General features: G+C 35.2%; 1 protein-coding gene across 9 annotated transcripts in view; it reads right to left on the bottom strand.

The window, feature by feature from the left end:
- LOC115883641 (disks large 1 tumor suppressor protein) overlaps positions 1-14,862 on the bottom strand; it is a 1,010,644-nt gene that overhangs the window by 507,172 nt on the left and 488,610 nt on the right. For 7 of the 9 annotated variants that reach the window (XM_030902022.1, XM_030902021.1, XM_030902020.1 and 4 more), the window contains exons 2-3: positions 11,621-11,778; positions 9,567-9,928 (exon numbers count right to left, since the gene is read on the bottom strand). The exons of the other annotated variants lie outside the window; for them this stretch is intronic. In XM_030902022.1, the coding sequence (XP_030757882.1) occupies positions 9,567-9,928; positions 11,621-11,637 (379 nt within the window). In that variant the 5' untranslated portion in view covers positions 11,638-11,778. The remainder of the gene's footprint in view (positions 1-9,566; positions 9,929-11,620; positions 11,779-14,862) is intronic. 9 annotated transcript variants of the gene reach the window in all.

Here is a 14,862-nt window from a genome sequence, read left to right as displayed (position 1 = left end):
AATCAGTAGTACCAAATAAAAAGATAATTATTTTAAAGGACAAATTAAGCCCTTTTAAAAAACACCAAATTTGTTAAAATCGGTCGTGCCAAAGAGTAATGTAATATTTTAATATTCCCGCCCCCTTCCCATCACTTTATTTCTATAATTATATGTAGTTTGATAATAATTAAAGGTAATTATTGAGAAAACTGGAAATCGTCCGATTTTCACCAAAATTGGTATACACCCTATTTTAAGGTCGTAGATTACGAATCTGAACATTTTTCCTGGCGGTCTCTTACCGTTTTTCAGAAAAACGGAAAATAGTTTCAACATAGAATTTTACTTAATTTCTCATATTTTTAAGGTTTTCTAGCACATATTTTGTTAGGTATTCAATAAACAATGAGGTTTTTGTTATGTTCTGTTACTTTTTTAACCAATTCTATGCATAATAGAGGAACATTTGCAAAATAAATTTGTAAACAATCTGAAAATGTTGGGTTATGTGTTTCTGGCATTTAAAGCAACGTTGCCAATGCTGAACGTAAATTTAGCGTGTTTTTTTCGCTCATTCTGGGATTACGAAAGGCGGTTGCCTGAGGAACGGCTCCTTCTCATAACTTCTTTTTTACCAACGAGATCTGACTATTTATAACCACGAAGTGGCACGAAAGAGTTTTGTTTGCATTGGTTACAACTTCTATGCAGAGGGTGTTAATATTTTTTGTTATATTATATAAAAAAAGATTAACCCCCTCCGCAAAGAAGTTGAAACCAGTGCAATCAAAACTCTTTCATGCAACTTCGTGTTTATAAATAGTATTTATATAACTTCTTTGCGAAGGGGTTTAATCTTTTTTTAATATAATATAACATAAAAATATCAACCCCCTAAGCATAGAAGTTGAAAGCAATGTAATTAAAACTCTTCCGCGTAACTTCGTGGATATAGGTATATTTAACTATTGTCAAATCTCATAATAGGTAATTTATTTAAAATCCCTAATCACCCGAAAAAAATCAAATATTTGTCTCTCTCATTACATAGGAGAGAGAAAGAAGAATATATGAAATGTCAAACTTCCATCTGGTCTCAATTTTCTTTGTTTTTTGTTAAGAAAAGTGTTTTTCAGTAAAATTTTGGACATTTTTCAATCCTCAATCAAGTGTGGCTTTTAGATAAACTATGATATAATAAAAATATAGTGAAATTATTACTTTATAGGGCTGAAATAAAGAAAAATTCAATGTTGAAATTATTTTCCGTTTTTCTGAAAAACGGTAAGAGACCGCTAGTTGGTTAGGTTTGGTCAGATTCTTAATCTACGACCTCAAAATAGGGTGTATACCAATTTTGGTGAAAATAGGACGATTTCCAGTTTTCCCAATTATTCCCAACCCATTTATATAATATAAATTTCCATCATAAAATATAAACAATAGTAAAAAAATCATAAAAATATACATAATAATTTTATGATTTGAAATATCCGACCTTAGTGCGGTCCTGGTTATATTACTACAGCGTTCCTGTTCACATGCTTGCCTCATGTCTCTGTTTACGTTTGGTGCATCTTGGGGTTGAATTTACTATAGTAACAACCTGGTAACAACCAATAAATAATATTGTCTACTAAACAAAAAGAAACCTAATATATAAACACAAATAATATATATTTTAAATAAAATTCGACCATATCAAATCAAATTTATCTTTATCAATTAGTGAGATATACGCAATAAAATAAACCCGACATTGCACACAGGCTACGCTTAAATCCATCGATTTTATTTACTCCCTTTTGAACGGACCATCATAACCCCCGAATTACAGATTTCCGCCTCCCTTTCTCTTGTGACCCCCCTTTGCTACCCGTTTTTGAATCAATTAGTTCCGATATGCGAAACATTTCGAAAAAGGGTTGTGGAAAGAACGATCAAGGGGGGGGGAGGGATGGTATAGGTCCGACACCGATGCTGCAATTGGGTAGAATTTAACTTTTTAATTAAATTTAATTGAGCTTGCCTACGGGTCGACTACACGCTTTAACCAATCGTCATTAAGTGGCATAATAGAATAAAATTGTTGTGTTTGCGTATGCGCAGTATTGAAATGATGATCGTTTGTAAATGTGTTCGTTTTTTCGTATTTTACTCGTTGCCATGGGACAGCCCATGGACCGAAAAAAAAAAAAAAAAAAAAAAAAAAAAAAAAAAAAAAAAAGAGATAAGATCTAGAATTGAACAATCTAGACAAGTGTTCACACAAATGAAAACACTCTTCACAAGATCAGATCTTAGCCTGGAACTTCGCATTCGTATGGTCAGATGCTATGTCTTTTCAGTGTTGTTATACGGCTGTGAGAGTTGGACACTTAACCCAGGCCTAGAGAAGAACCTGGAAGTGTTCGAGATGTATTTGTATAGAAGAATACTTCGCATATCATGGGTACAAAGAGTAACGAATGAAGAAGTGCTTAGACGCATGGGAAAACAAAAAGAACTACTGCTAACAATAAAACATCGGAAAACGAGTTACATAGGTCATGTAATGAGGGGTGATAAATACGAATTCCTGAGATTGATAATTGAGGGCAAAATACAGGGAAAAAGGTCAATAGGTAGACGTCAAAATTCATGGTTGAAAGATCTCAGAAGATGGTTTGGTTGCTCATCAATAGATATCTTCAGAGCTGCAGTATCCAGGACTATGTTAGCCATTTGGATCGCCAACCTCCGCGCGGAGACGGCGACTTAAGAAGAAGAATGGGACAGCAACCGAGTAATGATAACTCAAGAGATAGCAGTCTGTACAGGGTGGGTCAAATTCGACGCATTTAAATGGAAACTCCCTTTTCTATAGGAGATAGACGAAAACTAATATCGGTGTCTGGAGCTCAATTTTCATCAAAAATATGATGGTGAAAACCGCACATCAATATCTGTTACCGTTTCGGAGTTACCGGGTGTCTTTCAAAAATGTGCATTTTTAACAAATCGCTGTAACTTTTTTGCTATGGAAAATTTTGTATTTCTATGAAAACATTTCCAAATCACCTTTTTACGTAGAATTTAATGGTTTAAGTATAATTTTTTTAAAATTAATAATTTAAAAGTTATCAACAGAAAAATTGATTTTTTATTTGGGACACCATCTATATTTTTAATTAACTGAAAAGAATTTAAAATTACCTTTCCAAAAATATAGCACACTTGATATTTTGTTATAATCCCCTTCGAAATACAGAATTTTTGAAAGTTCGCCAGTTTTAACTAAGTTTTAACTTTGGACACCTTATTGATGATATGCCCTTAATGGAACTCGAAAACATATTTTTCCAGCGAGACGACGCATCGCCTCTGAACGCTGAAGTTATCAGCAAATTTTTGCAGCCAATTTCAAGAATAATTGAATAGCTAACCAAGATCCCAGCCGCTGGCCGTCTGACTTAGCCCATGGATCTATTGGAAATATTTTAGAGGCCGCCTGACTTAGCCCATGGATCTAATCCTATGGATATATTTGCGGAAGAATAAAGGTTCCTTATTCTTCCGTATAATCTAGACAAGAATTAGAAATACTTAGCAGTTATGAGAGGGCATCTTTCACCCCCACTGAGTTAATGAATTCCACGAGAAATGTTCAAAAACTCGTCTGTCCATAACAGAAGACGGTCGATATGTCGAACACCTGTAGCAAAATCTCATGTCTTGGTTTGCTATTTATTTTTATTGTTATTAGATATATTTTAAATGTGTTGATGTTGGTTAAATATATTTTAAATTGTTAAAAAATTCTGAAGACTGCGCTAAAGCTCGAAGACTATGGCCAGTGGTAGCTAGCAAAAAGACAAAACAACTACCAGAGCACAAAAAGAACCTAGTACGCATAATTGTAGGTATCGTCACTGGAAACTGCCCCATGGGGGTAAACGTCGTGAGATGGAAGATTTCCAACGACGACTACTGCAGAGAATGCGGAGAGGAAGAAGAAACCATAGAGCACCTGCTGTGCTACTGTCCGGCACTGGAATACTGATGCTTTAAAAATGTAGGGCAAGGTTTTTTGGTTTGGTCTAGAGGAAGCAGCAGAAGCCAACATCAGCGACATCGGGAACTTTGCAAAGAGCTGGAAGTGCTTTAACGCAAAAAAAAATGAGAGGAAGGTTTGGTACAACAATAACAGGAATATCGCAATGGGCCCAAGGCCTCCGAGTGAGGGATCAAACATGATCCCAAACCCCAGCAACCTAATCTAACCTACTCGTCGTGGTCGTATCCTTTTTCTGTTTATGTTTAAAAACCCGTTCCGCTTCAGTATCTCTGTATTGGTCGTCCAATACTTCTCCTTCCTGGAGGTTGATAGCATTTTTTATGGAATCCTATCATCTGTCATTCTTTCTACATGTTCTATTTGTTTTTATATAGGTACTTTTACTTTTTCTTCTAATGGTTGTATTTTTAGTTCATTGCTTATTGGTATCATTTCTAATTCTATGTTCCCTACTTATTCCTTTTATTTTTCGTAAGAATCTCAGATCCGTTGTTCTGAGTCTTTGCTCTTTAACTTTTGTGGTAGTCCAAGCTTCACTTCCATATAATACACTCGGTACCGCTAATGTAATATATATAGTCTTACTTGCGTTTCTAACCGTGCTTGGTTTTTAAAAGTTTTACGATAGTTTTTAAACGTTTAACGATACACACTGACTGGAATTTATTTATTTTTTTCATGTAGTCATTATCGTTATTATAGGTTACGCCGAATACCAAGAAGCTGAAGTGCGATATTTGCTGTAGTGGTTTATTTCTTAAAATTATTTTTGTGCGGATTCCATCTTTGCCCCAGTGTGCCATCACTTTTGTTCTTTCGGCAGATATTTTTCCATCATATTTTGTTATTATCTTGTCTAGGAGAGATGAACCTCCCTTTGTAAGGTATCCTCGTCTGGTACGACTCTTTGTGCCGGACTTTTATTGCGACATCGCTGGTCGTCTGCAAACAATAGTATATTCAGGAAATATTGTCGGTCAATTTGGATACTAACTCTAGTGATTATTTTTGTACCAAATTAGTAGCGGTTTACTACACTATCGACATTGACGCCGTCCCTTAGTAAGTCGACGTCGATATCATAGTTGAAACGTGACATTCTCGACGTCGTGCGTCGCCCAAATCTAGTAAAAACAACTCATTTTTACCCAATCTTGCATCGTTTAATAAAAACCGATACCCAGTAAAGCAAACCACAAACGGATATAACCCTAAACGTAAGAAACCTCCATTTCCAGTCTACAACAAGAGAAATACGAGCGTGGTCGCATTAAAGTCGAATCAAAGAACACATAAGCTGGAAACTTTAACGTCGAGATGACGAGACAAAACCGCACTGCCTCCCACTCGATGCTGCACAGAAAGTTACTTTGGAAAGTCGTCAGAGCGTCTCCGCACTCAGTAATACCAGTTTCATTATCGTAATGATGATTGCTAGTGTGCGAGCGAGGCTGCACTGTTCGCCCCGGGCTCTCGGCTCAATTAGATTTAATTAAAAAGTTAACTGCGAAGGAAATTACCCCCGATTGATATCGAGACGTTCGTTTCAAATTTTAGATTTTCAGCTTTCGCTATTATGAGTCTTCTTTTATAGTCTTTTTATGATTTAAAAGCTCCCTAAATGAGAATAGATCAAGAAATAAAACAAATAAATTCATTTTAAATATAAGAAGTTATACACAGAATCATCTCGGATAAAAAATACAGGGTGTCCCAATATTCCGTGGAACTACTACGTATTTTTGGAATCAAAATAAGTTCATTGGACACAAATTACCTCTATACAAAAGGGCTTCGTTTGTCCGAGGCGTCGGACCATGCGACGGCGCGGCGCTCTGATTGGTCATAGCGTTTTCACGCCACTTTTCATCCGTAAATTTTTTACGTCAGTCCGTCATCGGAGAAAGATCGTACGATAACGGACGTTTTAACACTTTTTTGACAAATTTAATTTAACCTTAGTAAAAATATAATAGTACAAGCGCCTGGCATCGTCGGGAAAACGAGAATTTTAAGAAAGCTGGTTCTTTAATACCGTGCTGGCAACTGTTACTTTTGGGTCGGCATTTACATGTGTGGAAGTAAATCGCATAGGGATGTTATTAAGTCGGAGTGAGAGAAATGCGACCGACCGGGTGTGCTGTTGCGGCGTTGCCGATACGTCTTTCCCTATCAAGTAAAGTAAAATCACCATCGCAAACCGCTTATTTTTAAAAGACTTTTTTTTCAAAAGATAACTAGATAAAATCATTAAACATGTTTCTGAGCATCTGAAATGGAATTATAAAGATATCGTTAAGGTGTCATTTTTTTTATAACGAAAAAACGTCAGTAATCGCGATAATTTAAAAACTCAACTTTTTAACACATAACAGGCCATAACTCAAGAACCACTTTAGATATTGAAACTTTTTTTTTATTTTCAAGATCGGATATTTTACAATATGTTTACATAAGAAAAATTCGATAAGGTTGTTTTTTCCATTCAAAAATTGTAAACAATCGATCCATTTACTTTTAGAACATAGCAATTTTCAGCAATCGTGTAATTTTTTATTGATAAAGATTTTCACATACGATGTACAAAGAAAATACAGCAGAAATATATTAACAAAGTTCTTGAAAAAACTACAATCTATTATTTCTAATAGATTTTGAGATATCGATTTTTGAATTCAGAGTTCTAATAGCGCGACCACTATCGAACACCCACTCAATTCCACTTATTTTTACCAAAAATGCAAGTGTTTCTAGCTTGCACTTAAAAAAATTCAAGCTATAGGGAAAATTACAACGGCTCGTTAATAAATAAACAAATTAAGTATCACGAGACGTAATTAAATCGTGAAGCTGAACGCATGACCTACACCTTCGTTCCCCTAGAACTTTAAGTACTGACTGAGGTATTGATTGGGTCGACCGGTCAACTGCGACAAATCTGCTATATCCCCTTCCACGTGTCTTAGCGATTTGCACAGTTTCTCGGTTTATTTCATATGTTTGGCAACGTGTTTACTGTCCTGTCTTTGTTCAGTACATTATAAATGCATTGTACTCTTCTTACATACGTAAATCTCGACCCAAGACTAACCTTTGCCAGCCCTTAGTATATCTTTTGCTATGCTCTCCTGAACAGAGTGCTGGCTGAATAATTTTATGTAACTTGGAGTCAATTTATTTGATTCACTACTTCCGAAAACAGATGAATTAAACTGACATAGAAATCATTCGCACCAATATTAACAATCAGAAATTTGACTCTTTAAAAATTGAATTTAAATTATGAAAATTCAGCATCAACCAACTCTTGTAGTCGTAGGTTTAATTAAAATCTAGTAACTGTTAAACGCAATACCGATGCTCCAAAACCCTACTGCAGTTTCTAACAGGTCCTGACATAACGGATTCGCCCGTTTATCTTCTCGCCCTTTCCAATAAACCCGTACACAATGCCCTGCCGGATTAAGCTACCTACCAACTCTCCTCTTTCCGCGTTTTCCTCCATTCCATCAACGAGCTCCCGTTAAGAATTTAAATATTTCCTCTCGACAGCAACGAACAGCTGAAATTATTTGCGCGAGAAATCTCATTAAAATGGCGCCTGGTCTGGCCCTATAGCGGGCCGGTGGTGCATTCATCCAGGCGGGAACTGTTCATTAAGGCGTCATGTACTCGTGGCCTTTCATTATCGAAACGGGCAAATACTTGGCAGAGAGAACATGGTTAAAAACGCTTTAGTGTATAGTTAACAACGGTGATGTAGGCAAATACTCAACGGTATAAGTCGTTAGTTAAATTATATTAGTGTATACTCGTATAATATAATATATCGTTATTGTTATTGTTTAGAAATTTCAATGTCCATATCTATATCATTAGATTGAATTATATTTTTGAGACTTGTCTGAACTTGAAAGCCTCAAAAGAGTCACCTCTTTCAAGTCTGAACCTGGGGGTAGAACAGCCAAGAGAAAGCGGGCGTGGTTCTACTGAGGGACGGGAAATCGTATTCTTGAAAGTGTTTTTATTCCGTGGCAATAGGATAACTTAGTCCCCATGCTTCTACTGGTATTTTTCGAGCGAACAGGCAGGAAGAACTATATCAACTGGCTTTTGACATTTTTAATCTCCCTTTAGAGTATAATTTGTCCAAAGCTTACGTGATATTTCTATATTTTTGTGATATTAATGGTTGTTTTGTGATTGTTGAAATAAACATACCATTTATTTTCTTTTGTTTCAAAAAATTGTTATACAATATGATCAAAAACGGCGTATGATATAAAGATTTTATATGTAAAATTATATGGGGAATGCCCTCGATCGTCGTTTCCAAGCCAAATAGGTGCCGTTCTTTTACGATCATTTGGTTCTATTAACTATTACATTAAATAGGTATTTTAGTTGTGTTGTACTATATTTCAAAGGGGGGTAATCCTCGCTGCAGTCCTACAGTGAATCGTCACCCTTCACACTTTTGTTTCACACAAAAGGTACAAAAATCTGACAAGGTAAGACATTTAAAATCGTGGAAAAACAATTTATTATACTCAAAATAGGGGAGGTCGGGGCATGATGACGAACGGAGCAAGATGACGAAGTACTGATTTAAAGAAAACTGTATATCCTAAAAATCTCATTTATTTTTCTATAAATTCCTTTAGGTGTATATACGTCCTTACGGGGGTAACCATTTAAAATAAGAAAGTTGCTGTCAACTTCCGGTATTTCCGGGAGTGCCGCCATATTGAAAATATTTTTAATCGATAGATCTCGTTGTGAAACAGTAATGTGCAAAAAATCTCCGATCTAGATATTATGGTTCTCTAGATACTTCTAATGTACACTCAGCCTGGGACACCCTGTATATTCTTCTACTGTTTCCAGTGTTGATCTACTGTTCCAGTTTCTGTCCACTAGTTCGTTGTACATTACTTTATATTTTGCTAAATTCATTTTGATATCCGCTTTATTGATGGCTGTATTTCGTTCATTAATTTGTACTTGTAATTCTTCAGGACTAATGGCAATTAGAACTATGTCATCAGCGAATCTTAGATGGTTAAGATATTCTTAATCTATTTTTAATCCTTTGTTGGTCCAGTCCAGTTGACAGAAGATTTCTTTGGGGATATCGCGACTCCCTGTCTTACTCCTTTGCTAGTTGGGAACTCTGGGGTTGTTTTTTTTTATATATTATTACTCTTGCTTTGGCTTCTTTGTTTAAGTTTAAGCTCCTTATAAGTTTCTATTTATTATAAAAAAAATAATTCGATATAATTGCTGACTGATAGGATATAAGAAGTAGAGAAAGAATAAAAGAAATAGAGAAAGACTTTAAATGAGATAAGAGGATGACCTGAAGAGAAATTCAGGAACTAGATGGATGAACATGGTGACAAACAGGAAGAAGTGGAAAAGATTGGGTAAGATCTATGTTCAACCAATTCAATTAACAAGAGATACGTAAAATTCTGAAACATAATATAACTTAATGCTCAATGATAATTGTAAACATAAGAGTTACCTTCTTTGGGTGCCACGTATCCGTGCACTTCACAGAACGTCGTAGGCGGCGGCTCGACGACCGGCGTCCTCAGCGTCCCCTGGCCGCTGGTCGGCGTTGCCGCGCCCTCTATCGTAAAGAACGACGTGGCTCGCGACGTTGCCTGTCTGCCCGAGGCGGCGCGCGCTGCCTCGCGCCTCTGGCACTTGGCGCAGCGTTTCATTTCGGCGCGCACGCGCAACAGCCACACCATGCCGAACAGAGCCATGCCAATGGCCGACGCGGCGCTGGTCATGGTGACGAGACGGCGCTCATGACGCCCTCTAGTCGTGGCGATGGAAGGCGCGAACAGATGGGTCATGTGATCGGGAGAGGACTGGAGCCTATAAGAAATGCGCGCAATGTTGTCATAGGAGTAATTTCAGAGATATGGGGTAGGAAAATGAGCTTCGACGAGTGCCTATTTAAACATTTTCTTATGCCATTATGGCGCGATGTTTGCTCTTAGGTCTACAGTGGTGACCATAAGTAATTTTTAAATTTTAATTTTGTCTTTATTTTATTTATTCCGAATTTCTAGGGTTTTCGAGATTAGTTTGACATGTGTTATAATTTTTTGTGTTTTTAGAACTTATATACTGATAATAAACTGCTTCTGTACCATTCTGAACTGTTTTTATAATTCAATGTCTAATGATTTAATAATTAGTATGTAGTTAGTTTAGTTAATTTTATTATTCGTTTTAAACTTTGATATGCTCATTCTCTCCACCTCTATATAGAAATATAGAAGTATAGAATATCCAGGGGGATATCCTTCGTTGTTTTAATAGATATCAGTAATGTTTTCAACAAATTGAAAGATTACTATCACTAATCATCAGATGTCAAATAATATTCTGACATACATAGATATACAGAAATTAATATAATTTAGAGTACTTTTTAGAATAAGGTTAGAATTAAAATCTTTTATTTTTGACTTTTTGAAAGTGGCTAATTATGACTCATATACTCGTAAATAACATACTATTAATATGATATTTATTTGAATATATAGGCAGCTCTATACTCAGCAACCATCCAACAAAAACAAAAATCTTTTGGAATACCTGAATTTTCTGTCTATATTAAAAGGCTTCAGTAGCGGGCAATCAAAATAAGGAATTAATAAACTTTTAACCACACAGTAGCTGACATTTTCAAAAGTATGCCTTTTAGAACAAGCAAAAATTTTATGAAGAATGCATTTTTCTCAAATTGTCAATAATAAAAAAAATTTTTTCCTCTTGTAAAGACAACCCAGGGACAACTGTATAAAAATTATGTAGCCCATTTTTTAATATACTATTTATCTCACTGTGGATTTGCTTAGGCAAGCTTGACTCTATTTTTATCAAATCTAAGGCTATCAAATGGTACTATAAGTCCAATCATAAGGCGTGAGTATATCGGACCGTGTTAATGGTGGCATTTATGGGTCGTAATAGAATTAGCGACGTTGGAAGATTTAATTGGATGAGCAGGGGCGTTATAGATTGATGACATTTGGGGGGATCCTAACGTCTCCATAATTTCCGACCGAGTTAATTATTTTGTAAGTTATTCCAGTGGCGGAACACAAAGGGGAATCTTTAGATAAATCAACGGTTAAAATTTCCATACCTAGACTATGACTACTTAAATGCTATATCTGGTCTGTACTTCTGTATGGTGCCGAAACCTGGACATAGAAACTAAACTATTTAAATACTCATTAGAAATGTTAGATTTTAATATATTTTTAAGATTTCTTAAATGTAAATATTTTTAAGATTTCTTAAATGTGAATAATTCAGTTTTTAATAAATTTTTGTTTGTCCGAACATTTAGTTGTTAGGGCTCGTACTTCAAAAGCAAAGAGTGCCATAAATCTAAGTGAGGGGCAATGAAATGACCCAATGACGTGTAACTTCGACATCGTACAACGTTGCAAGACGTACTAAACCTTTAAATTATTATTATTACTTTGATGTTGTATCCCTGTGTGGTTAAATGTATAAAATCCTTTAAAACAAAATAAAATAATAAGTAACCTTTCCCTGATACACATTCCCTTCTGTCAGATCATTAAAAACACTTCATCTCGTAGGTAGAATTGTTGAAACTCTGTATTCCCGCACTACTAACACAATCACTTGATCACTGCAATTGTTCACTACTTTGAGAAGACATATTTTATCTTCTAAGTAACCTGTGAAAAAGAAACGCCTACGCTAGTAAATTATTATTATACCTTTGTGACAAACCTCAAGCATAAGATCTGAAATTTATTCTTCTTTAGTTTAAAATAGTTTGTGCTCTAATGAAAAAATATAAATCGACAACATTTAAATAAAATTATATTTCTGCGGTTACTATGACGTCGTTTATATTTGATGACACAGTAGTATGTAAATCAATTATGTTGTTAATGCAAATTTGCCGAAAGCCTGCAGGATGTAATGCGATTTTTCGACATGTTTCATATTCCGTGTTCGTTTACAAAATGGCATAATAATATATTTGTAAATAAATTACGACGTATTAATGTAAATAATATTAAAATTAATGTAGGGCCGATATTATACCAGCGGAATAAATTTGGATAATGAAATGAAAAATAATTAATTATTAGGGAGTAATTTGTTAAAATTGGAACATCTAATAATTTAATTATGTAACTTTATTTATCATATTATTATGATCCAAATGCTATGTATATGACAAAACCATGTATAAAATTAAAAAAAAGGATTTTCGTAGAAAAATTAATTCTAGTAATACCACAAGAGCTCGAATTATTTCCCTATTTTTTCCAGTTCATTAATATTTTAAATAATTTTCTAAAAATATTCATGAACAAAATGTCCGTCCCATTTTTAGTCTAAGAGAAAGTATTTTAAGAAAGCTGGCTCTTTGATATATTTTTTACTATGCTCTCTGGAATAGCATGCGGCCTATCTGGTTGCCGATACCCGTCGCGTTCACTACTGCGCATCGGAAGAAGATCCTATTTTTTTTTATTTAGTCCGTTAAATTCTAGTATTGAATATAAATCGAATAAGTCTCCATAGCGCAGCGCGTAGAGTTTCAGACTACGAACCGAGGATTCACAGTTCGAGATCGGGTCAGGGCAAAAACTTTTTTGTTTTATTCTCGTTTATATTCTGATAGTAAAGTATTAAATATTTGTTTTTTTTTAATCGCCAGAATTATTTAATACTTTACTGTCAGAATATAAACGAAAATAAAATAAAAAAGTTTTTACCCTGACCCGGTTTTGAACTCTGACTCCCCGCTTGATAGGCGGAACCTCTACGCGCTGAGCTATGGAGACTCGGTCGGTTTATATTCAATACTAGAATTTAAAGGACTAATAAAAATATAGGATCTTCTTTCAATGCGCAGTAGGAAACGCAACGTTTACCGACAGCCAGACGGGCCGCATGCTGTTTCGAAGAGCATAGTAAACGATATACTAAAGGGTGGCAAAGGTTAGTCTTGGGTCGAGATTTCCATATGTAAGAAGAGTACAATGCGTTTATAATGTAATGGACAAAGAGACAACAATAAACACGTTGCCAAACGCATGAAATAAATCGAAAACCTGCGCACATTGCTAAGAGACGTGGAAGGGGATATAGCAGATTTGTCGCAGTCCACCGGTCGACCCAATAAGTACCACATCAGTAAAGTTCTAGAGAAAGGTGTACATCATGCGTTCAGCTTCACGATTTAATTATATCTCGCGATACTTTATTTGTTTATTTATTAACGAGTCGTTGTAATTCTCCCCAGAGCTTAAAAATTTTTAAGTGCAAGTTAGAAATACTTGCATTTTTGGTAAAAATAAGTGGAATTGAGTTGGTATTCGACAGTGGGCGCGCTATTAGAACTCTGAATTCAAAATAAATCGATATCTCAAAATCTATTAAAAATAAGTGATTACCCTAACGATATCCTTATAGCAGGTCCTTATAAAGAGCAGGTCATGTGGCGAGAGCATCTAAAGACAGGTGGACTAGAAGATTGTTAGAATGGCGACCTCGAGCAGATAAACGTAGCAGAGGCAGACCACCGACACGCTGGACCGATGATGTATAGAGGATTGCTGGAAATTGGATGATGATGGCCCAAAATCGAGAGACATGGAGAAATATGGAGGAGGCCTACGTTTAGCAGTGGACAACGATGGCTACATGATGATGATGATCCTTATTAATTCTATTTCAGAAACATATCTAATGATTTTATCTAGTTATATTTTCGAAAAAAAAGTCGTTTCAAAATAAGCGGTTTGCGATCGTGATTTTACTTTACCTGAGAGGGAAAGGCCCATACAGCACGTCCAAATGAAATTACGTTTCTATGGGGGAGACACATGAGAAACAAAATGTGGTAAAGTGAACGTAAGTGTTCATCTATTTCTAACATATACATATGAGATACACGCAGGTTTATATTGATAGAATTGTGTGATACAGTGTTTACTAGTTGTATTCCGTATGCACTCAAGATTCTAAAGAGTTTTTTGTAACGTAACAAATAATTATTAAAATGATGAAATCTGACGTCGATATATGAGACATACAATGTATAAGTCATATGTATGTGTGATACTTCGTATCATAGTTGTGCCTATAGTACACACCTTGTAAAAATATGACGTATCCATATAATATAAATATCTATATAGACACTTTGTAATAATGTACTGTTGTGTCTACATTTTAGCATGAAATGAAGGTGTGCGCACGTGCGAATCGTCTCAGCGTAGATACACCGACCAAGTGTATCTTATGTGTCCTCTCTCCTTTCTCCTTTCTAGGAGTGGGTATGTGTTAGCAGCCATTATTGTTTTATCGTTCGGAAGCTCTATATAAATGTTCTGTTTGTGTGTAGTTTAAAAGTGATTTTAAGGTAAGCACAAGTTTTTAATTACTTTGTTACACTTTCCTAAGAGTATTATTAATATTATAGCAGCGACTCTTCCCTTACTCGATACCCAATTTACCAAATTTTGACTCGAATGAATGAAAACTCCGATATTCTCGTATAATGATAAAGAGGTTAGCTCTGCAATATGTTTTTTTTTAATTTGGAAATAATAAAAATCTAAATGGACCAGAGAAAGAAAGATTTAAACACTTCAAAGAACTTCTTACACTGATATTCGGTAAGTTATTGATGGATCAATATACAGATATGATTAATATTCAATAATCAGTTTCATATAAAGTTTAAGGTTGAGATTGTTAATCTGGAAATAAAATACAAGTTCAACAGAGTGCTCGAT

Source organism: Sitophilus oryzae, unplaced genomic scaffold, assembly GCF_002938485.1.
Source record: "Sitophilus oryzae breed Bouriz unplaced genomic scaffold, Soryzae_2.0 scaffold_1974_pilon_pilon, whole genome shotgun sequence".
NCBI lineage: Eukaryota > Metazoa > Arthropoda > Insecta > Coleoptera > Curculionidae > Sitophilus > Sitophilus oryzae.
The sequence above is the reverse complement of the archived record's forward strand: the minus strand, read 5'-3'. Positions and strand labels throughout refer to the sequence as shown.